Source organism: Mauremys mutica, chromosome 6, assembly GCF_020497125.1.
Source record: "Mauremys mutica isolate MM-2020 ecotype Southern chromosome 6, ASM2049712v1, whole genome shotgun sequence".
Taxonomy (NCBI): domain Eukaryota; kingdom Metazoa; phylum Chordata; order Testudines; family Geoemydidae; genus Mauremys; species Mauremys mutica.
The window spans coordinates 86,082,947-86,108,753 of record NC_059077.1 but is presented as its reverse complement, the minus strand read 5'-3'; the positions used below and the strand labels follow the sequence as shown (position 1 = coordinate 86,108,753).

The 25,807-nt window shown below is 40.4% G+C and overlaps 1 protein-coding gene across 2 annotated transcripts in view; it reads right to left on the bottom strand.

Annotated features, from left to right (window-relative positions):
- AGTPBP1 (ATP/GTP binding carboxypeptidase 1) overlaps positions 1 to 25,807 on the bottom strand; it is a 141,285-nt gene that overhangs the window by 94,596 nt on the left and 20,882 nt on the right. The window contains exons 1-3 of one of the 2 annotated variants that reach the window (XM_045021536.1): positions 25,536 to 25,715; positions 15,278 to 15,408; positions 539 to 606 (exon numbers count right to left, since the gene is read on the bottom strand). In XM_045021536.1, coding sequence (XP_044877471.1) covers positions 539 to 606; positions 15,278 to 15,408; positions 25,536 to 25,609 — 273 coding nt within the window. In that variant the 5' untranslated portion in view covers positions 25,610 to 25,715. Of the gene's footprint in view, positions 1 to 538; positions 607 to 15,277; positions 15,409 to 25,535; positions 25,716 to 25,807 lie in introns of those variants that run through there. The other variant, XM_045021537.1, reaches the window with a different exon arrangement.

The following is a 25,807-nucleotide window of genomic DNA, read 5'->3' as shown; positions in this document are numbered from 1 at the left end:
TCAGTCATTAGCATACTTAAAGCTTATACCCAAATAAACCAGCTGTAGTTTTGTATTTGTTCAACATCTCCAACTTTTGAGATCCACAGACATTTCCAAAACAAGCAGTTTTATTTTGCTTGAATTCTACTTGTAAAAAGAAATTTTCTTTGGTAAATACTTCAGGGTTTGTTTTTTTTTCATATTTTAAGAATCTTGTATTCGAACATCAGAACTGAACAACGATTAACACACTGCTCAGAGTTCCGACTGCAACTCAAACCACTTGACTTATGTATTTTTAGACCTTGATTTAGCAAGTCACCTAAACATAGCCTAACTGTAAGTACAAGTGTAGCTCCTTGGAATATTCATAGCTAGGCATGTTTTTAAGAAACTTGCTGAATCAAGGCCTTAGATATCATGTAATGATCAAGAACATGAACAAGTACCTTTTTGTAGTGGCCAAGAAAATTAAAGAACATTGAAAAATTGGAAGTCTGATATTTGCAAACTATACAACTTAGACATACACACGTACATGAATAAGATGTTTTACCTCTAATGTTGAGAGGATAACTTCTATTGCTGGGGAACCTTTAGCTGTCATTTCCTTCCTGGTTTTTTCTGAAAGTCCAAGAGATTATTTTTTCCTCAAAGGAGATTATAAAATTAGTTGAGCAATTTCTGAACATAAAAAATGGATATCACATTCTGAAAAATCTAACCTATGAAAAAGAAAACCTGCACACAAAAAAAGTCATTTAGAGTACAAAAGTGTATCAAAATTAGGGTGAACAAACTGATTTAGATACAGTAGGAATTAATTCATACCTTTACCTATTTTTAAATACAAAATTTGAACTGCTTTTGAATTTATTTTTAATTTTGGTTAACATTTTTCTTTTTTAGTGTACATATATCACTACACACCACAATTTTGGCCAAAAATACTGCAAAGAAAGATATCTTATGCAACATTTGTGAGTCACATAAGAGTAATAGGAATTTCTGGAAATTTCATGAGAAAGTCAGCTTTTGAGATTTCCAGAACAATGTCCTGCTGTTTTTATACAGCAGCCTTATTCCAGGCAAGGAAAGAGGACGGTAGATGGATTTTTAGGTGCATGAGTGGGGGGGTTAACATGTTATCAGATATAATCTTGTTACAGACTGCAGCACAGTAATGCCAACATTTGAAAAAGAAAAGGGGGTGAAATAAGCAGCTGTAGTTCAATTTATGGAGCCAGACACTGAAAGATCACAACCTATGATTCCCTCTCCACCTTATTAAGACGGTAAAGTGTATTACCTCACCAATCACATATTTTCTGCAATTATTGCTGTCCTATGACTTGCAAATAGTACTTCAATATGGGGGTTTTCAGGATCTGATTCCCTGATCTCCTGGTTTATGGTACCTGCTTCATGTAACTGCCAAAACAAATCAATATATAACCCCAATAAAAAGTTTCTTTCTGGTTTGCTTGTGGATGGGCACCAGACTGCAAAAGACAGCTCGTGAGAGAGTTTATTATACTATTTTTGGAACACATGCACATCTACTTTCTCATGAGCACAGAACCATGGAAGGCAAATCAGGGTTTTCTTTGGATATGTACCAGTTCATTTTGGTTTGACTTTTTCCACAGGTCAGGTGAGGCAAATCAAGTAAGAAAGAAGCCAAACCTTGAAACCTCACTTCCAACTGCAGTATCAGAGTAAGATGAAAGAAAACAGGCAACATTCTTATGCTTTTATTTGCTGACACTATAGAGAAATAATCAGAATCGCTATCCATGTCATTTGAAGTGCAATCATTCACACCCAAAATAGTTTCTGCCTGCTTCTAAAATTGACTGCGTTTTCATACTTCCCCACCAATACCCTGAGTGTGCTGGGATAAATGTAGATGTATGAGAAGAGATGCTGCACACCCTACAATCAGCTGAACAAAAGACATTTTAGACTCAAAAGTGCTGAAAACCAATTAATGAAAACAAATGCTCTGCCAAGAAAATAGCTAATATAATAAAACCAATAAAAGATCAGGATCATACTACACACTGGCTGGCCACATCTAACCTGGAAAATACATGTCACTATGCTTTGTGTAACAGAATAGATTTCTATGAATAAACACTAATTTAACAGACAAATCCACAAGTGAGGTATGTAATCCTTACATTCAACAAAAATTTCAGACAGACAATCTCTTTTTATTATGAAGGACAACACAAAATATAAGTAGGTTTCATTCCCCAACCTTCAGTCTAAACAATTAATTGATTCCAGCCTTCTTTGACTACTCCACTGGCCCTTATTTGCTGTTGCCTATAGTCTCTCAGAATTGAATCCACAGTATACTTCACAGGTATACATACAGAAATACAATCAGCATCCTCAATCTTACACAAAGCAAAAGACTACATACTGTGTACTCTTTAGACTCTTAATTTCAGAACACGTCTCCTGACTGAAAATACAGACACCCAGCTGAAAATTTTGTCCCCATTTTTAAAATCAATCACTACGAATATTTGTAAGGCTCCTGCCTGAATCCAGTTAAGTAAAAAGGTGTTCATTACTAAGATGCATTCAGGGAAACAGAAGTCTACTGTGCAATATTCATGATTTGATGGTAGCAATTTAGTTTCGATATTGGCAATTTAAAGAACAAAGAGTTGCAAGGCTAGCAGGTTTTTTTTTGTTTTTTTTTAAACTTTTCTCATACTCCAGAATAGCTGTGTTTTGGCACACACTCCCCACCAGAGCACCTCCTCACACCAGAAGGTGGAGTTGCAGTGGTTCATCCACTCTAGCATCTCCTGTCCTAGGTCTGCAACAATCTGCTGCTTCCAGGGCCTAGCCCTCCACCCAGGTCACTTAACCTGGAAAAGGGGACTGGACTGGTAACAGAAAAGTCCAAACAAAAACAGGAAAAACCCAAAATCCATTGATCTCTATGCCAGGCCCTCTACCTTCATCTGGGACTCATCATTCTTGGCAGTAGTTCAAATAGAGCAGAACACAGCTAGGGAGGGCATTCATTCTTTATATGGCTTTAACAGCACAATGCATACACTAACAAACTTAAACAAAGCCTTTGTTTAAGTTTGTTAGTGTATGCATTGCAGGGCCGCCCAGGGGGGAGGGGGCAAGTGGGGCAATTTGCCCCAGGCCCCGGGCCCAGCAGGGGCCCCCCATGAAAGTTTTTCGGAGCCCCTGGAGCGGGGTCCTTCACTCGCTGCGGGGGCCCTGGAAAACTCTTGCAAGGCCCGGGTCCCCGGAGCTTCTTCGCTCCCGGTCTTCGCTGGCCGGGGGTCCTTCCTCTCCGGGACAGAAGGACCCCCCGCCGCCGAATTACCGCCGAAGCGGGACCCGCCGCCAGAGTGCAGCCGGGTCTTCGGCGGTAATTCGGCGGCGAGGGTCCTTCCGTTCTGGGACCCGCCGCCGAAGTGCCCCGAAGACCCGCGGCGGGGGCTGCACTTCGGCGGCGGGTCCCGCGTCGGCGGTAATTCGGCGGCGGGGGGGTCCCCGCCGTGGGTCTTTGGGGCACTTTGGCGGCAGGTCCCAGAACGGAGGGACCCCCCGCCGCCGACTTACCGCCGAAGCGGGGCCCCCCGCCGCCGAAGACCCCGGGCCCCCGGAATCCTCTGGGTGGCCCTGATGCATTGTGCTGTTAAATTGGTCAGGAGTTCTCAAGAGGGGAGGGGTGGGGGGACAGAGATGGAAGGTGTTTCTGATTCTGTTCTTCCCCATTGGTCTGAATTATCCATGACATTCATACTGCATCACATCAAGTCCAGATCATTAAGGAATGCCTCTGCTTGCACTGACCAGAGGTGGTTTGGATTCTGTAATCAGCCCAGTTCTGCAGTCTGACAGGAATCGGGTGTTGTCCACAGTGCGCACACAATTCTTCTTTGCAGCCAAAACTAATCTAACATGCATTTTGCTAACTGGAACTGGAGCAGCAAAACAAAGAAAACAAATGCCTCATTTTCCAGCTTTGTAGTTGAGAGAACTATAAGTTAAGATTATAATGCCAGACACTGATTACCTTAAACCAGCAGCCTCGGGAATCTGCCAAGAACTTTCCTGAAAATATGTTGCTTATTTTAGCAATAAGATTTATCACACATTTGCCCACCTTTATTTGAATGACGCTCCTAATCTGACAGCTCAGGCATTGTCAGTTTCATCTAGAACAATTTACAAACTTGGAATCTAATCCTGTAAACCCTTAATCATTTGATCAATCCCACTGAAGACAATGGGACTATTTGCATGACTATGGACCACTTTTGTGGTAAGAGTTTCAGGAGTCTGTTCTGTTCCTATAAAGGAAGTTGAATCTCCCATTGAAATGCAATGGTTGGGTACAATATCATAATGCAGTTTAGGATACAGTTCTAATTAAACTTTGACTTTTAATAAGTCATACATATGCTGAAATGACTCCTTGCCCAATTCCCATATTCCATATAAACAGACTGAAATAGTACATAATTTGGGGGAAAGTGAATAGTTAAGCATGTTAATGTTTGTATATACGAACACCCATTTCATCATTGTACTGGAAAATATAGCTGAACTTAATTTTCTATGGAATTTGAAGAAAATTTAACAGCCCCAATCAGTGTGAACCTGAAAAAATTACATACCTTCTAAGAGAAAATAATCAGTCCACACTTACTGAAAATTTTTTTTCCCTTTTAACTGGTGTTGAGAAGAGTTCTACAAGACATACAAACCCTCTCACATTATGACCAGCAAAATAATAATAAAATAAAATCTTAAAGAGGCAGAGGTTCACAGGTTTGCAAACCTAAAAACCTGTGTTATGCTTTAAGCCACCTCAGTACATAACTTTTTAATATTCATAAACCTGGTAACTGCAAGGGAACACTGAAGCCCATTAACCTCAATATGTGCCAGCCAGTATGCCCTCACTGACTAAAGGTGCAGTCACACCTGAATAGCTAAAAATTAACCTTGCCCCTTTAAGCTAAACAGAGTCATCACTGGCTCTCTCTCTGTTGTTATATAACAGATAACAAAACTCCAGTGGGGCATGGTGCTGGCACATAGGGTCTCGGGTACGTGGTGTGATTATTCAGAATCTCTTTTGGGAATAGGCATGTAGGTGAAATAGCTGGTACTTATGATGATGTTATTTCTATGTGTGTATATTCATCTTGGTATCTAAAGTTATGAATATTAGCTATGTTTACTATGTGTTTGCTACTGTGATAACACCTTCAAGGTACTTAGCCAGCATATGAAGGGACAATTCAAGTTGAATGGCCCATTAAGGAACACTTAGCTCACAACAGACCCTGGAAAACGCCTGTCTACACTTAATGGACTTTTTGTGAATGTTCTAACTAGAATATGGGTGGGGGTGATGGATATGTAACTTGCCCAGGTGACTCCAAACACCATCTTTCATAGTAAAAACAGATTTCCATTTACTTGGCACTTGGCAGAAGCTAAAAGGCACTGGCCTGGAAACATATCCATTTTGCCTCTTTCCTGCTCTGGCCTCTTTCCTGCTCCAGCCTCTCGACTACGAACATATACTAACTAATGGGAGCATTCTAACCAAGGGACTGAGGACTTTAAGGTAATCTGGAGCCTTCATATTTCCTTGATCCTTTGCAGATGGACTTATGAGTTGGATATGGTACAGAGACCATGATAGCCTCATTGATTGTGGATTTCTCCCTTGCAATGGACAAAGATCAGATGTCTGCTGACTTTCTCATATGAGTTAGCAGCCTTTGATACCTGTGGTATAAGCAACATAGCCCTTGCTTGAGTTCTTTCCTCTCCAAACATCAAAGCCTGTTCTCACTGAACTCAATAGCAAAACTCCTTTTGATCTCAATGGGAACAGGATTTGACCCCAAGAGATAAGCAATTTATCAAAATCACATTCTCTGATCTGTCCAGAGACAGTTCTCATGCATGTTCTGCCAGGCTGATTTTGATTGCTCCTCCTGTATGTCATGGTGAGGAAAACAATAAAACAATTTGGGCTGTAGTTCTATCAAGATGCACATGGCCCACACAGTTCTATGCCTCTTTTCCATCAAACCCAGATGGCACAGCATCTTTGCTTTCCTAGTGCCTGGCAGAGAGCAATACTTAGACAAAGGCAACCTGGCAGAAGCTTAGTTTGGACATAAGGGAGGCATTGATAGTGTGTTAAGGGAAAGTGGGGTGATTGTCCTTCCTATCCGTCTTTCATTTAAGAAGTTTTCAATTTGGGGTGCTGCTGGAACCTCAATGACACCTGGAAGTACAAGTGGCACCAAGGGCCCAAAGCATCACTTTACAACTGTATCTGTTAAACAGTTGTATAATTTTAGACAGATAAGAGGGATGCCAGAGGGGACAGGAAGAGTGTGGGGGCGCCCACGGTTGGGAGGAGTCACATGGAGGGTCACGTGCCTTCCATTGTGTCCCTCCTATAAGTGCAGTGCTGGCAAGAAATTTCTACTTGCACCACTGATTCTTGGCCTCTTCCTCTCCTGAAACCTGTACTTCCTCACTCGGTCTGGGGAGAGGAAGGGGAACCCAGGCTCACCTACTCCTCTGGATTACAGGCCAGGTACCCTGCCTGAAGCACCACTCTCCCACCTCTTTACTGTTTCCCAGTCCTGTTTCCTACCATCCGTCACTTGCAGATCATTCCTCAGCGTCACACACCGTGGGTCATCTCCTCCAGAAGATCTGGTTCCCTGTTGTTTTAGGCTACTACTCCTGGTGGCTCCTCGGCCTCTATGGCAGCCACTGGGCTGCATTTCAAACAGTCCTCCTGGTTTCCCTCCCTAAGACAGGAGCTCCCTGCAGCCCTCCTCTCAGAGCTGAGGTAATGAGAGGAGGCAGGTACCTCCTTCAGACAAGAATCCCTCCAGCTCTTCTCCATGGAGATAAGGCTGTTGTTTAGGCCAGCTGTAGGGCCTTAGCCAGCTTTACTTTCAGCTGGACCTTTCCCCCACTTAGTCTTCCACCTTGGAGCGCTCAGCAGGCCATCCTGCTGATGTCTGCCCTGCTATGAGGGAGGTGGCAGCATATGCGCTGATCCCCTTCCCAAAACTCATTCCAATGCTCCAGGAGACATAGGAGCTTTGTCTTGCCCTAGCTGCCAAGCTCCTGTCCCAATATTTCAAGGAAACAGTCATGGGAATTCCTCTGAAACACTACTTACTCCTGAGACCATTTCCTCTCGCCCAATTTCACCTAGGTCCTTGTATATCAGACCTGCCAAAAATCTTAAATGACCACACCACATAATGACAGTGGGCTGACTCCTAGACATCACTGATCTTAAGGGGTCAGGTCACCCCCATCACAAGCTGAACCATTTTTATTCAGTTATTTCCAAAATCAAACATTCACATCCTCCAATGCCTTCCCACAATTCCCCTGCATATCCTGAAGGACAAACATGCTTTCTCAAGTCACTGAGAAAGAATCAGAACAGCTCAGCTTAGGGCAACACAGAGAACCATGAGATGTACCCCCATAAGTCTTAGAGACACACACTGGTGAGTCCAGCAACACTGAGGACACAGTAACTCGTGTATGGCTTTGCAGTGTGGCTGCTCACACCCGAGACAGGTTAATCTAGGTGCTCAGACCCAAGAGTCAATCATTAAGGCTAACTCTGCAATGAAAACATACCCCTAAAAGATTAATGATGCAGTGTTGTCTGTGTGACTAAGCAGACAGATTGAAACAATAACTCCTCCCATAAATCTAAACATTGTGTTAACTAGAGCTGATCAAAACTCAGACTTTCCATTCCATGGGAAGGTTTGACATTTTAAAAAAGTTTGCTCCCATTTGGAATGAAAACTAGAAATGTCTGAAATTCAGACAGAAGGGAAACGCCAAAACATTTTTCTTTTAGAGAAAACAATTGAGCCATTTCAACTGGATTTTTTCCACAGTGAAACAGAGCAGTCAAGGGAGTAGAAACCTAACGACCCTAGTCATAGAAAAGGACCCCATTGTACTAGGCTCTGTACAAATATAAAACAAAAAAAAGATACACTTTGTAAACCCCTTGGGGCAGAGACTAAGTCAAGAGACATTAGATGGAAATATACAGACGGGGAGCAAGAGTAAATAAACTCAGACCTTCTGGAACTAGACTGCTGAGGAATACTTATGGAGGAAGTAAACATTTAAAAAAAATTAGACACTGTGGAAGGACAAACAAACAAACAAACAACAAAAGAAAAAAGCACTAAAGAGCGATATTTTCCAAGAATGGCACAAGACTCCCCAATGAAACCAATATTTCAAATTTGAGTTTCAGACTTTGGTCTATGTCCCTGCAGGTAACTAAGAGTATCACAAGAATATCTTCAGAAAACAAGTGGTAGTCACCTCAAAATTCAATTTCTATTACATTGTTTTGTGGAGTGGATGTTCTTAAGAGACTTCCAAAATGCTAACTCGATAGTGACTTGCTTTAGGTAAGTATGTGTGATCATTGCAACATACTGTTATGGTTGCCAAAGTGCAAGAAAATAACTTTTATTGCTAGACTTAGCAATGAGAACACTTCATGTACAATTAACAGAAACACTCAAGAATTCATGGTCTTATGTACGTGGTACACTTAGTACACATCTTCATAAAACTCTCCAAGTTTTCCTTAATCACCAACAAGTTTCAAGCCAAAATAACCATTCAACCATTTAATTTCTATTAAGAAATTTCTGGTTAACCGCACTCTCAGCTAAATGCAAGTTTTCTTGTAAAATTTAAATCAGTTTAATCTTCAGACACAATTAGTACACATTTCTTCCCTTCAGCAAAATCTTTTTAAAAAAATATTGCAATAAGGTAATTGCAGAAAAAATAAACTTAAAACTAACTTTTTAATTCATAGAATCATAGAATCTCAGGGTTGGAAGGGACCTCAAGAGGTCATCTAGTCCAACCCCCTGCTCAAAGCAGGACCAACACCAACTAAATCATCCCAGCCAGGGCTTTGTCAAGCCTGACCTTAAAAACCTTTAAGGAAGGAGATTCCACCACCTCCCTAGGTAACCCATTCCAGTTCTTCACCACCCTACTAGTGAAAAAGTTTTTCCTAATGTCCAACCTAAACCTCCCCCTCTGCAACTTGAGACCATTACTCCTTGTTCTGTCATCTTCTACCACTGAGAACAGTCTAGATCCATCCTCTTTGGAACCCCCTTTCAGGTAGTTGAAAGCAGCTATCAAATCCCCCCTTATTCTTCTCTTCTGCAGACTAAACAATCCCAGTTCCCTCAGCCTCTCCTCATAAGTCATGTGCTCCAGCCCCCTAATCATTTTTGTTGCCCTCCGCTGGACTCTTTCCAATTTATCCACATCCTTCTTGTAGTGTGGGGCCCAAAACTGGACACAGTACTCCAAATGAGGCCTCACCAGTGCTGAATAGAGGGGAATGATCACATCCCTCGATCTGCTGGAAATGCCCCTACTTATACAATTCTACAATATAACAGCACTCAGTAAACTTATACTGTACTGTGTCTTACAAAGCCCCAAACTTGTGACAGGATTGTCTTCACCATTCTTTTACCATTCTTCAGTTCTTAAATTATAGCTTTGACAGTGCAACGAGTATTTAGTTGGAGAGTCATTAAATATGTCCCAAAGTAATGTTTAACATGGCCTTTGATAGGAGCTTTCTCCAGTTTCTGAATCTAAGACAACTGACTCTTAAAACAGTGCAAAAAAAATAGATGTACTATCATTAGTTTTCAAAGCAGACAAAAAAGAAAAACAGATTGACAAATGAGTTACAAGGTTATTTGTGACTTCATATAGAAACATCAACCTGCTAGTGTTCAGCTGCCAAAATGAAAATGTAAAATGAGAACAGACTAGCATGAGAATTTATCAAGAGGTAAAGTTTCAATGTTTCCAACATGTCTCACATACTGCTGATAATGCTGTCCTTTAGGCTACATTTCTTTAGATGACATTCTTAAATCTAACCCCATCCTGAATTAACTCCTTTACTCCCTATAGCCAATGCAACAGTGATTAAATAAACTACCTAATGAGGGGGCATCTTGTGCCTGCTTTAAATAATGCACCAAGCAAAATACAAATAAATCAATCCAATAGAAAAGCATATTAAGACTGTTTAGAAAACAAAAGACATGAAATTTAAAAAAAAAAATGTATATAGGCTCAACCATATTTCTCTAACAAAAAAATTCCAAGTTTTCTTTAACTGTAATGAGGCTCTTTAAAATTTGGCATAAATGATCTTTTAACACAAATTTTAATAAATACATTGCTATACCTGTCCTCCACTTTTTACTCTTTATACAATTCATCTATACTGTCTTCATAGTTCCTTTCTTTCCAGCTATATTACAAATTTCTTTCACTATCAATGAAGGTCCACTAGATTAACTATTTTTAATATATGTATTTCAGTCTATTGAAAGTGCATGGAGTAATGTTATTTTGCTGTAAACTAATACTTGATAATAATCCTAGTAAAAAAAGAAAAATCCCAAAAAAAGAAGAGGAGGGAAAAAAACAAGACACAGAAAAACACCTTCAATAATGCATCTTTTTATATTACACATATACATACAGACACACTGTATAAATAGCCTTTATCATATAAGCCTACCACATATGTAAAAGTCTAGTATGTATGTACAAGTAAACAGTACATACACATTACACACACACACACACACACACACACACACACAGTAAATCCCAAACCTCTGCTCTTTGCCATTCCCCAGTTAGTGCATGAGAAAATTAATGAAAAAGCTTGAAAAATTTTATCCACAACTAAGTCAACCACTAATAGGCATGCCAACTGTTAGTCAAATGTAGGGTGACCAGATGTCCCGATTTTGGGGTCTTTCTTATATAGGCTCCTATTAACCCCACCCCCGTCCCGATTTTTCACATTTGCTATCTGGTCACCCTAGTCAAATTATAAACAAACACACCACACCTTCGTGGTAATTAAGGTTTTGGTATTCAGAGTAATACCTCCTTCCAGGTTTGGGAGAAATTTTGTTAGGTTTGTCATAAGTAACCGATTATCTCTATTATTAATTAATAAAGTTCTTAGGCCTTGACCCTGTAAATACTTATGCAAAAACTGCATATGCTTAATTTTATCACCATGAGTGGTCTGCAGGATTGGGACCCTACACTGTATGCTTTTGGGGGCAAGCACTATGTCTCTCTGTGTGTTTAGAAAATCCATATCATGTAACAAGCAATGCCACAATTAAATAATTAACACATCTCCAACATTAACAGTTTGTAAACTAAATCATCCAAATGTAAGATTTCTCAACTGGAGGCTCTTAATACCATAACCTGAACTGCTACGTAATTTGTTTTTATTTCTGGGATTTAAATGTCACCTCTCCAGACAAGAGTTCTGTAAAGCAGTAGAAAATTAGGCAAGGCAAAGTCACAACAGTTTAAAACAGAAGGCTCGTTAAAATTTAGTTTGTTGCTATATTGTTGAGAACTTTATGGATGCCTAATGGTGGCCAGGGCTAAGGAGGGATGACTGAAAAAACAGAAGAAAATATCCATAATCTGAACTTCATTTGAAATATTCATTTATATTTGTACCTGATCTTTTGAACTGGCATATTTAAAATGTTTTCATTGCTACATGTCGACATTATGAAATGCATTTAATAGTTTCCTTCCACTTTTGGCATCTCTTATAAATTTAGAAGACTCTTTCTGTAAGGAAATAGCTTGGGTTCCGGCATCTTGACATAGATAGTCCCTGTAGAAGGCTTCCAATTCTTGATATAAAAAGAAGGAACAAGAAATTTAGGATACACTAAGAATGAAAAAGGCTGCCAGGGAAAAGTGATAATTAATCCTTCAGATCCCCATCTGACTTAACTATTCTAATAAGGTATTGCTAACTTGAAATGGGATGCCTTGTTTGGGGAGGAGGCAAAAGTTAAGTCTGACACTTTTATAACTATTTGCTGATGACAGCTCCTGATCATCTTGAATGGGCCAAGGAACAATACAGCTGAAGACAAGGCTGAAACTGTAGAATACCAAAAGAGATTGGCAAGAGTACTGGTGTTTGGGCATCTTTCCTTGTCTGAAAATGCACTATATAGATCGGCCCTTCAGAAGTGGCTTGACCACTATACCATTTTTGGGGCACTTCTTCCTCAATACTTATCTTTTAGCAGGATTACAGCCAATTGGCTTGTACAGTGGCACTAAGAGGCTGATTATGAGAGTCAGGAATTTTCAACTAATTGGTCACAAATTGGTCAAAATCAATCAAGAAAGACACTCCCTTTCTTTAAGACTACATGGGAGGAAGTTCTTGAAACATTTTTCTGTTGTAACATTGAGTCACAGGTGAGGGTGACAATGACGGTGTACCCCATAAGGCTTCATGGGAATATGCTTACGAATGTATATATGATATAACTGGAATATGTTTTATGCTACATATGCCATGTAATATATCTACGTAAAGGTTATGATCTACTGAACACATTCCTCCTATTTGTATGCCTGTATCATATTTGTACTTGAAGTTAGGAATATTGGCTGTATATTTGCTTGATAGCCCTAGTAAAGCATTTGGTTGGCTTCTTGAGAAACTAATGTGGAAAATAAGTGCCCAATCAAGAACCACTCAACCCAACAATGAACTCAGATGCCAATCCACATCGGAGCTTTCCCAGGAATGTGGCTTGGCTGGTAAGGAACTCAGTAATGCATGGACATGTGACTTGTCCATGTGACTCCAAAACTCCATCTTGGAGCTGGACTTTGCATACGAGAGAGGAGGGGGTCTCCACCCACAAGAGACAGTCTACTTAAACCCCTGGGAGATCCCTTCAAAAGATAGGCTCAAAAGATAGCCTCTCCACCCCCAAGAAGCTGGGACAAAGAACAGTAACTACAGAGGGTGTGACTGATTGCTGGACCCAGACTAGAAGGAGACTAGTCTGTAAAAGGAAGCTTACTGGGTGAGGTTTTTATCTGTATTCAGTTTTCTTAGACATAGACTTACGTGTTCTATTTTATTTTGCTTGGTAATTCACTTTGTTCTGTCTGCTACTACTTGGAACCACTTAAATCCTACTTTCTGTATTTAATAAAATCACTTTTTATTTATTAATTAACCCAGAGTATGTATTAATACCGGGGGGGGAGGGGAAAACAGTTGTGCCTCTCTCTCTATCAGTGTTATAGAGGGTGAACAATTTATGAATGTACCCTGTATAAGCTTTAAACAGGGTAAGATGGATTTATTCGGGGCTTAGATCCCATTGGGAGTTGGGCATCTGACTGTTAAAGACAGGAACACTTCTGTAAGTTGCTTTCAGTTAAGCCTGCAGCTTTGGGGCACATGGTTAAGACCCTGGGTCTGTGATGGAGCAGACTGGCATGTCTGGCTTAGCAAGACAGGATGCTGGACTCCCTGGCTGGCAGGGAAAGCAGGGGCAAAGGTAGTCTTGGCACATCAGTTGTCAGTTCCCAAGGGGGGTTCTGTGATCCAACCCGTCACAGTGAGATCCACTGCTATAATCCACTAGATTATTCTTTACTTCACAAATCTCTGGAGAACTGCTAGCAGGCCACAAAGATGGCAGCCTACACTAGGCCAGCCTGGTGCGTGCACAGACACACAGACCATGGGAGGAGAGAAATTCAGGCTTGCCTCTCTACAGATTCTAGCTATTTGGATTTTTTCTGAAGCAGACAAGCCAGTGGTATGACTCAGGGGTAGGCAACCTATGGCACGTGTGGTGGAGATAGAATGATGGACTGTACTAGTAAGAGAACTGGGAGGAGGGCAGAAGATTCTGCATAGAAGGTACTGGCACAGGCTCCCCTAAGCCTCTGACTGTCAGAAGCTGGGACTGCACAACAAGGGATGGATTACTTAATAATTACCCTGTTCTGTTCATTCCTTTGGAAGTAGTTGGCACTGGTCACGGTCAGAAGACAGAATAGATGGACCATTGGTCTGACCTAATATAGCCGCTCTTATGTTCTTAGGTAAGCCATCAAACACTAGCTAGACTGCTCGCCTGCAGTACTGAGGAACTGGGGAAGGAATGGTAAAATGGCAGGTTGGAATAATGATGCATTGATATATGATATCTAAAGGAGACAACAGAAACGCAGATTTAGCACATGTTCCTCAGTCTTCCTTAAAACGGAAGGACAAGTTCCAGTTACTAAAAATTCAATTCTCCTGAAAAGGTCACAGGTTTGAGAGGAAATCCGCACACACAAAGATCTTTGCTGTGGACACCAATGACCCTGCTCTCAGACTGAAGCAAAATAAACTGAGATAATACAGCACTTGAGCAAGGGGAATCTGAACTCAAAAGAAGGAAGGAAAGAAAAGAACTAAAATGCCTCCATTGTAGTGCATGTGAGAAATAAAGCCACCTCAACATCATTCTTTGGGATATTTGCCATTTCCTTTCTGTCTGCCAGGCTGTTCCAATGGATTTGGCTGTACTGGGAAGTTCTGTTGATCAGTTAGCTGATTTACACATTAATGAAGTTCCTCCTTTGTTATTCCAGAGAGTTACTGGATGTGTTTTTAGGGTACCAGAAAGAATCTTTTACGCAAAGACCTTCAAGGTTACATTTTTCTTCAGCCAAAAGATGCAGAAAAAAATACTTGTGTGTTGTTATTCCCCCCCATATTTAGGTAAATTACAAAAAAAAAATCATTTCTATATAGCATGTTCTTAAGCAACAATACAAGTGTTTGCTTCTCTTTATTTTTTGAATACGAATACCTAAATACAGTAGTAAGGACAAGCTATGACAGAAGTTTTAGACAGCTAAGAAAGGGCCTTGACTCTTCCATCCTTGTTCATGTAGAATAATACCTTAATCCAAAAGTACTGTCATTTATTTTGATAGAATTACTCATGGAGTAAGGTAGTACTCTTAGAAGACTAAAAATACTGTACAATATGGCAAACTGTCAGATTATGAAGAACTGAGATAGGAGAAGCTTATCCTAATAGAAGAATTTTGTGTTCCACATGCAAGTACATAAAGACAAGTAATAAATACAACTTCTCATTGTTTGGTCACATAAAACAGGAATATAGAAATTCTTTTGGAGGACAAGGTGAGAAAACACCAACAGAACTTCAGTGCTGAAATGTGGCAGTCAAATATGCTGTATACGAGTGCATTTTGGGATGAAGCATAGAAAGATAAGAAGGAACAATTTTTAAAAAATTAAGTAAAATAAAATATTTACCTTGACTCTGAGCCAGATGAAGGATCTTTGAGGTAACATATCTGGCAGTGTCTGCTTCTACCAACAAAGATTCTGAATTTATCTTCTCCAGCTGTGCCAGCAGACCCACAATCCGAGAATTGTTAGTAAGACTAGAAGAAACATTTATATTTGTGTTTCAATCCGTATTCAACATATGACAAAAATATTTTGTTTCGCCTGACATGGCAAAATCCAATTAGTTACATTTTTTAAAGTCAAAGTTAGTTCTTCAGAGAATTAGGTTTAGATCAGTAGGTTTGTACAATTTTATAGTTAAAACAGAATGTTTTTCTCTATTTAGTTACTTCTCAAAATTAGCTTTTCTTCCCTGCTACCAATGACACACTCATTAAGACAGATATACAGAGGAGGGTAGCGTTGTCTTTGCTACATTCTTAAAAGGGATTAAATCGACTTCCCTTGAAATCAGTGGCAAAACTCCCATTATTTTCCAAGGACATAAGGGATCACCCCAACTACTGAGATTACCCAAGGAAATCATATGGGAAATTCAGGACTAATTTGTACTATTACAAATCTACTATTATTAGCAACTTATTTCTTCTAATTCATACCTATAAACAGCACAACATTTAGTCTTGATTGGAAAGTAGCTACAGCTATATAAAACTGGGGCTGTATCACATCTTCCATGGAACCCCCTCTACAGTTAAGATCCCTCTTGTCAAGGGGTGTCTCCAGTGTAATCATGACCAGGGAAGTCCCAGGCAGCACATCTCTGGTGGACCTATGCTCTCAAGGAACATGGGGAAGGGGCTGAACGGGAAAACCACTTAGGCTCTAAAGCCATTATGGGCCTTCCCCCAAGAATTCATTCCACAAGTGAGGGGGACAATTTTCACACTACACCCCAATAAAACATCCAGAGAATACCACTGGAAGGGGAGGATAGGGACTTTGCAGAAGTTACTTCCTCCTTGGCCATCTCTCAGGATTTTTTATCACAGGAGGGGGACTCCAGCTATCAGAATCCATTTTCAACTACTTTGACATTTTATTGTCTATACAGTAGCCCTGGCTTTGAAGTCTGCCAGACTGGTCTACAAAAATGCCTACAAAAGCCCCAAAGTCTGGCTAGCCTGAAAGATGTGTAATTATCCAGATGTGGAGAAATAAAGTACTCAAGAATATAACAGAACGAGAGCCCACCCACCCCAAAAAGACTATTGTTTACAGAGAAAACAAGAGCAGATCACTTTTCAGTTCTTGAGCATTTTTCCCTCTTCCAAACTTTTATTCCTCCTCAGACAGCTTGAACAATAAGCCTGTTCTGCAAATGACCACACCAGGGAGAGGAATGGAGAGTTTAGACAAAAAGCTTGGAAGAAATGGAAGCCAACCCTATCCTGAGAAAATAATGCTGTTTTCTTTGGGAGATACACGTCACCTTTCTAGTGGGTTCCTATCTTTTCTTTCCCACACCCCCATAGCAATGTTTCAGGTCTACAGCCTCTGCTTGAGAGAGCCCAAGAGGAGATCATATCTAGAGTCTCCCATCTCTTCCTGGCTCCTGCTATCCTACCTAACAAGACTGAGTAGTCAATCATATCCTTGTGTTAGGCTTTACTCTGCACACATGCAGCAAGGGGAAAAAAACCCAACAACTGGCTGAAAGTTTTAAATATCACTTTTTCACTGATATCTACTATTTTCTCACAGTTTCTCACATTCACTTTCAAGATTTTCTGATAAATCTCTAACAGTGAAAAAATACAGCAGTATTAAGTTTTACCTCATACACTCTGCAAACCACTTTGAGACAATCCCATTCTTTATTACTCACTCGCTTATCTTTAGAGAATACATGCAACCAGTTTGGTTTCTTAAGTTTTGCAAATATTTTTTGGAAAAAATGCAGCACAAAACTTAGACTATCACTGTTAGATGGGAGGGTCTTTATTTTATAATGTTCATAAAAGTGAAGAACTGTAGAGAATCAGAATGTTTTAAATTAACAGTCATTCCCATCAATATCATTCTGTCACAGTTTTGTCTCATTTTGAGGTACACAAGTACAGCCTGGCTTGATGTCTTAGTCATTTACATAAAGGTGATGTGTTTTAAGAGGAGATGCATTTCATGAGGTGCACTTTTATCCAGATATTTATATTATCGTCCCCACTACCGTATTCAATTATATTCTTTAATTAAACGCCTTAAGGTTAGTTCAAATCGCCTACAACATAAATCAACTTACCTTCATCTTCGTAGAATGTAAGATACTTGAGATGTCATTGACAAAGTTAAAACAAACTATTACTAATCAGATTTTATTTATTCTTCATTTTTACATTCCCCCCACCATTTGAAAATATGCTTAAAAAATTTCCATGAATATAATTAAAATTATTGCTGTGTACAACTATGGTTTCTAAGGAACAACTGGCACAGCAAAGCATTCCATTACAGTGCAGCAATAGTAAATGACAACTTATTTTAATCGATGTACAGTGAGTTCTGGCTATTCACAATAAAACTAAAGAATGACACTAGTATTATAAATAGCGTCAATGTTGTTTATAAAGAAGTTGATGGATTATTATTGCTTGAGCTATAGTTTACAGTAATAAAATGATTTTGCCCTTATTATTAAGTTTGCCATAGGATTAATTTACCCTTGGATGTAAATGTTAAAACAAGGGGAAAAAAAATGGCTGACAGCAAGTGTTTTATAACTGTGGAAACAATTTGATGCAACAGCAACAAAGGAAACTTATTCTAGCCACACATCATTTCTTTACACTGACATCTAAACTATAACTTCACAACCAAAACCAAAGTAACTTTTAAAAGGAAGACTGCCACATGTTTATGCCCAATAATATGGCCTATTCTTAAAACTGATATCAACTGCTTGAAGATGTCCTCTGTAATCTAAAGTTTATATCATAAAATCCCATTACTAAATATATGCATCTTCTCAACTGTTTGAGTTAAAAGTGTATAAAAAAAAAGTTTTAATCTGACAATCTCCCTTTCCCCTCTCAACTGTTCCAGTTTTGCTTCTTTGTATGTGCAACGAGAGCATTAGGGTGGTCAGAAATCGATTTAAAAAAAACTGATGGAGAAAATATCAATGTTTATTTTTAACCACTTTTGTATTTTATCAATTTAAGTTTTCACAGTTGTGCAAAATTATGGGTTTTATCCATTATTTTTAAATATTTCAATTTTTCAAAGCTCCAAAGGGGGAGGGGTTAGGCAATTATTTAATAACAGATTAAAAAAATTAAAAGCTTTATAACTGCTAAACACCACATGTCAAAAGAAATACACAAAGCAAATCCTTTAATCAAACTAAAATTCTGAAGAAGCATTCTTCTTACTTTGTCTATCTGCAAATTTTGATCACCAGTGGATTTGTCAGTTTCTGCGTGTACAGTTAACTGACATTTACCAACATTTATCAATAAAAATGTAATCCTTCCAATACTAGACATAATCTAATTAATTCTCTAGTCATCCAGGGCAGAGGTGAGCACTGCTACTAAAACAAGAGGTGATAATACTCCACGATAACAGATAATCTTCACATCCCTCATTCCACACCTGTACCTCTAATCCCCATCCAAAACTGAGATCCAGTGCCATCTGTATGCACTGAGCTTGAAGTCACCCAGGATGATCCCATGATTATAACGGAAGCCATGATATCTGACTGCTGACTCAATGTTCAATGGTAATCTCCAAGGAAGCTCATCCTCAACAATTTTAGGCCCAAAATAGACAGGAATCCAACCAGCCTGACTAGAAACTACTGTGTATTATAGAAGCTTGTTCACTAAGAAAGAATTTTGGTCTCTCATGACTCACTCTCATACTTGAATGTAGTTTTGGGATGGAAAATATCCTACATTTAAACACAACTGTGACCAGTACAGCCACACCACCTCCCTGTTTTTCTCATGCTGAGCCGAGAACCCAGAAGGAAACATTTGGAGTAACAACAGTCCTGTAGTCAACCTGACAGGTCTTATACCACATGCACGTTAGTCCTGCAGGTAGTAATACAGTCATCATGAAAAGCATTAATAAGCTGTTATTAAAATAAAGTTAAGAGTTAAGTTGCTCAAAACCAATATTCAGTACACCAAAGAAGAGACCACAAACTAGAGTAGTTTGATTAATATTAGATACATTACCCTTGCTCTTTTGGTCTTATTTTGTCCAATCCCCTGCCTAATTCAGCAAGTAACAGAAAATCCAAGCCCCTTCAGCCAACCCCCAGGCCTCTATATGCTAAAATTTATTGTAATGCTGTCGAACCCTCTCAGCTATCCTGCAGTGGCACTGAATGACTGTATCTGCCAGTTAGGTAGGTGAGCAAGGATTCCAAAAACAGGTTGCAAAGGTCTCTAACACAACACAAGACACCCCCAAGGTTCCAGTAGATAAAAGCACTCAAACACAAGACCTTTCTCCAATCCATTCCCCAGTAAACTGAACCATCCAACAAATATCAATCCAACCGCCATAGTATTCATACCCTTGAGGAGTAGTAATACAGCCAAGGTCCCTACTAAAACTTTTAATAATTACTCTTTGCAAATCTCATTCACTTCACCGTACTCCCAATCTTGCTCAGCTCCCAGTAAAGGCATTAGGTGTTTTACAACAAACAGGATTTTTGCCTCATTTGGTAAGGAAGCAATATGGTCTCTAAATACTTCTCTATGCAAGCTTGCCTTATTCATATCAAGAGCCTTTCAGCTGCACTTTACAAGCCCAGTCAACACGTAGCATAAACACTCAACACTTACTGGAAGCTTTTAGAGATTTAGAAAGGATAAGCCATTCTCACTACAAGATAGTATCTTTCAGAAATGCTTCAAGATTTTCATCCATAAAGTTTAGAAGAGGCTTATTTGTCTAGACTTAAAAGGGTGCTGGAAATTGGCATTATAGCAACCAACCAGGAACATTCTAAGGAGCTTAACTATCGTCAGAACATTAACTGAATAAAACTGTCTTGAAAACTATACACTTTCTGATTCTAGGTTTAAAAATAAGAGGATCATTGTAGAGATGGACCTGACTCCAAAGTTAAGGCTGAGTTGAGTTTTGCAAATAAAGGAGGAACTAAAAACTTTTCTTTAAATTTTAGATAGGATTTGCTACATTAATACTTATTTTTTTAATCCAGAATTAACTGTATAGTGGATGTACTATGACAGCTAAACTCACTGATGTCCATTCATGCAAACCAACCTAAAATAATCAATACGGCAGTTAGTCACAATCATTCTACACATTCATGCTGCTGCCCCTCCACACCGCCATAATCCACTCACCCCAACTGCAGACTTAGGAAGATCTATCAAGAGAGTGCATACCCATTTAGCAGGGTGGTGTTAAGTCCTAGGGGCAGCCGGTGTAGGAAGCAATCACTTGAGGCCAGAGAGCAGACAGCTAACCAAAACCTCCATTTTATTTACAGAAACAGAGAGCTCACTCAGCCGGTTGAAACCGGCTGAGCTATCCCTTAATAGTCTAACTCAGTTGCCATAGTAACAAAACCCATGACAACCAAATACACAACATATTCCTCCCCCCTAATAAGAACATCCCCTAAATAAAACACACACTAAACTAGAGAAGGAGGGTAGACTGCCTCCATTCCCGGCTAAACCCTGGGGATTATTTTGCCCCATAACCGTGGGTTCGCCCTAACTAAAGATCCAGCCTTCTGGATCTCTGAGGAGGCCTTCTGTCTCTAGGTGGATTACGGCGAACTTCTGGTGTTGTTGCACCCGAAAGTACTAGGGGCTCAGGGTCCGCAGCATGAATAGGTGAGGAGGTGGTATCAGCTCGTGCTGGGCAAAGGGGCATCTCAGCTGCCGGCAGTAATGGAGGAGAACAGTCAGGAACAGGTGACTCATGAGTGCGTGAAGCAAAAGCAATAGGTCTTTCTTCTCCCGAAGGCATAATGTGTGACACGACCGCTCCCACTCCATAAGGGGAAGCATCGCAGGCCAATTGCAGGGGTAAGGATGGATCAAAGTGCGTTAGAACTTCAGAATTTAACAATGCATCCTTAGCTTTGTTAAATGCAACATCACAGGCTTCAGTCCACTTCCAGGCCTTGTTCTGCCCAAGGAGCTCATGAAGTGGTTTTAGCAGTGTGGCTAACTGTGAGATGAACTTTCCATAATAGTTCAGTAGTCCTAGAAATGAGCGTAGCTGGCTTACATTTCGAGGTGGGGGAGCCTCCACAATAGCTTTAACTTTTGCAGGGGCCTTATGAAGACCTGCAGAATCGATGATGTGTCCCAAATATTCAACAGAGGGCTTGAAGAATTCACACTTGTCTTTGCGAACTCATAGGCCATACTCTTCCAGTCTTTGTAGGGTAGCCTCTAAATTCTTTAAGTGATCCTCTTCATTTCTTCCAGTGACCAGGATATCATCCAGATAGCACTGAACTCCTGACAAGCCACACAAGATCTGGTCCATAGCCCTCTGGAACAGGGCGGGAGCCGATGTGATTCCGAAGGGTAGGCGACAGTATCGATAAAGCCCCTTATGAGTCACAATAGTCAACAGCTCTTGGGACTTTTCATCGACGTGCATCTGTAAATATGCTTGACTCAGATCAATCTTACTGAACTTTTGTCCCCCAGCCAGGCCTGTGAAGAGGTCATCGATGCGGGGAAGCAGGTATTGCTCTGCACACAACACTGGGTTGACAGTGACTTTAAAATCACCGCAAATCCGGAGAGAGCCATCTTTCTTCACTATTGGAATGATAGGAGTGGCCCATGAGCTATGGGTAACTGGTATTAGGACTCCATTGGTGACCAGGCGCTCCAGGTCTGCTTCAACTTTTGGCCTGATGGCATATGGCACAGTTCGGGCTTTCAGATATTTTGGTGGACTGCCAGGTTTAATGTTCAATGTCACAGTGATTCCCTTCATACTTCCCAAATCATCTCCAAAAACAGCAGCATGATTCCTTAGTATAGGGGTTAGACTGGTTTCTTCTTTAGTCATCCGGTGCACTTCTGCCCAGTTCAGCTGAATCTTCCCAAGCCAAGACCTACCCATTAAGGCTGGGTAGTCACCTCTCACCACAAACAGTGGCAATTTAGCCGCCTGTCCATTGAGCTCCACCTTAACATCAATAGTGCCCAACATGGGCACAGCTTCACCTGTATACGTCTTCAGAACAGTTTTTGTTGCCTTAAGCGGAAGATGCTGTAGCTTTTCCTTATACACAGTCTCAGGAACCAGCGAGACAGCTGCACTGGTGTCTAGTTCCATGCGTATAGGTTTGCCCTCCAATAAGGGGGTTACCCAGTGTTCATGTGAGCCCGCTGCCAAAGACAAAACATGCAGTGGCACTTCCTCTTGTGAGGAGGTGTCACCTTGATCATCCTGGGTCTGCTCTAGGGTATGCAAGGTTCCTCTTTTTGTCGGCCAGACCACAGGCCTCTTTTTCTTTTGTTTACAGGCACACTCAATGTGTCCCTTTTTGCCACAGTGTCGACACACCAGGTCCTTACACCAGCATTCTGATGCCTGGTGACCCAGCTTACCACAGCGGTAACATTCTTGACTCTGCACCGTTTTGTGGGTCAGTTCTTGTGACACTTTTTGCACCCTAGGGGATGCACCGATGTATTGTGCCTCCCTTGTAGCCAGTTCCATGGAGACAGCAATATCAACAGCCTTCTGTAATGTAAGCTGAGCCTCTGTCAGTAGGCGCTTCCGTATAGCTTCACTGCAGAGGCCACACACTAACCTGTCACGCAGGGCATCATTTAACATCTCTTTAAATTCACAGTGTTCTGCTAGCTTTTTTAAAATGGCTACAAATTGTACAACTGTTTCATCTTCCTTTTGGTCTCTTTTGTGGAACCTATATCTTTCAACAATTACCAGTGGTTTTGGGGAGAAATGAGACCCCAGGATTTCCACAATGTCACTGTAAGATTTAGTCTCAGGCTTAACAGGGTGTAGTAAGCTGCGTAGCAGAGAGTAGGTTTTAGCCCCTACAACAGTTAAGAATATTGGCACCTTCTTCGCTTCTGTAATGTTATTTGCAATACCAAAAAGCTCAAAACGCTCAGTATACACATGCCACTGCTCTGTATTCTCATCAAAAGGCTCCAGGGGCCTGGTCAGAGTAGCCATGATTTTTAGTTTCACTTTCACAGTCAGTGCAAACAAGCAGCTTTTTTTCTTTGTTTGGTCTTTACCTTGACTTCTACTTCCTTCTGTTACTGGAGCAGCACCAGGATCCCACCCTCGTCGCCAGTGTTAAGTCCTAGGGGCAGCCGGTGTAGGAAGCAATCACTTGAGGCCAGAGAGCAGACAGCTAACCAAAACCTCCATTTTATTTACAGAAACAGAGAGCTCACTCAGCCGGTTGAAACCGGCTGAGCTATCCCTTAATAGTCTAACTCAGTTGCCATAGTAACAAAACCCATGACAACCAAATACACAACAGGTGGCACTCTGAGTTCGAGGGCTAGTCTCTAGTGGACGCATTCCATAGATTTGAATCCTGCTTGGGTCATTTTAAAAAAATATATATTTTAAGCATAAACGCCAGACAATTATAGAATACAGGTATGTTAAATCAGACACCTGGGTGACAAGAGTGTTAGCACCATATAGGCCTCATGCTATTAGCTATGCTAGAAGTGCAGCTGTCAAGGTAGGTATGTGACAATAAAATGCAAAGGTAAAAAGCTCCATGAATCCTACTATTATGGGTTTGGGTCCCATAGTAAGAATGACCATAATATACCTCCAGTTGTACTTGATCATAAAGTCCGATTCAAATATACCTCTTTGGAAATGAGACATTTATATGATTAAAGTTTTCAAAGCAGCTTGTGAATTTAGATGCAAATGTTCATCACCACCAATGGAAGATGTCTCAGTCACCTAGACTACTTTAAAATATATAATATATCCTCTATTAAATAGATAACAGAAAAGCTGAATTCTGAAAATAAAGTTCTAGATAACTAAAAATATTTAAGTAATTAAACATTTGAAGCTTTTATTCTATTTTTGTTGTATACTTCATTTTGAGTCTGATATTTCAACCCTAGAAAGTTGATAGCTCTGGTAGAGAGAGAGAAGCAAGAAGAGTCAAAGGAGGGAAAAAAAAAATCCAAACTAAGATTTGCCAGGACCTAGCCATCTCCTTTGGGTATCAAATCTATCAGTAATAAGAATTAGAGGATTTTTTTATCACCACCTACTCTTCTTTAGTTTATAACTTTTAAGGTCTAGTTTAACTTCATGAACACCCATCTTTACCAGTTATATACACCCAGCACGAATTAAGGGAAGACCAATTTAGACTACTTATCTGCTCTCTAGATACAATACCCCACAAGAATAATGTAGGACAATATACAAAATCCTAGAACTCTGGTATACACCAAACAGGAAAAAAGGTCAACAACAGTTTATGTATGATTCACACACAGCTGCTTAAAATAGCCATAAGAGAAATTATCTTCCCCCTACTTTCACACCTAGCACTAACTTTGTCTCAGGCAATCTGGTCCTCCTAGGTTTACCCAGGGCCAGAAAAATTAAGAGAAGTTGGTAAGAAAGACAGGGGACACTGCCATCAGAAAGCTCCATAGGGAAAGCACTGTTCAGAAATCAAGTACCTCAAAATTCCTGGGAAAGCAGAAGATGCTGCTCCTGGCCATGTCTGGGGTCTCCAAACATTTGTGTCAATCTCTGATAAATGTGAAGCCTATTTTCTCTCACCCAAGAATCCTTCTGATTACTAACAGGGAGCAGAGGCACATTTTCCCCTCTCCCACCCTAAAGCCTCCTAGATGCAGTAAGACAGAGTGTCCTAGCTCCTGACTATTGCAGGGCAGGGCTGCTATTTTGGGGTCACCTTTTTCCCAGTGGATAGTGCCAATGCCTGACTGTGCTTCAGCTTGTAGCTTCCCACACTCTACCAAGCTGCAGTTAAATTAAATGGATAAACTGGGTCACCCTCCCTGCTGCCATTCAGAATCCTGTGGGAAACTGTAACTGCCCACTCTTGTCCATTTCCCTCGACAACAGCTTGGGAAAATTAGCAGCTACAGAGGCACTGGAGCTGTCTGCAGAGTTAAGAACAGAGAACTGAGCATTGGTTCATACTTGGAAGGGTATCATCACAGCCATAAATAAATTTTCTTTAAAAAAAAGATGGACTTCTGCAGAAGTTTATGTCATAGGTCTCCCCACTCACCAGGGAAAGGTCTCTGCTTGCCATTGGTAAGTGGATTTGTCAAGTCCTGCCCACTTCCCAAGAGGTCTAAGCATCCTCACTATATTTCTGCAGGAATGATGGGTTCACACATATCCATTACTCCTTCTGCAGAGGACTTCCACTATGCTGCAAGCTAAATACATCCTGTACCTTGCTCAGTTTCTACTCAACGACCTAATTCTAGAGCTTGACTAGGAAGATAATTGAATCCTGAGGAGTTACTATAGCAACCATTAGATGTCATCTTAGAA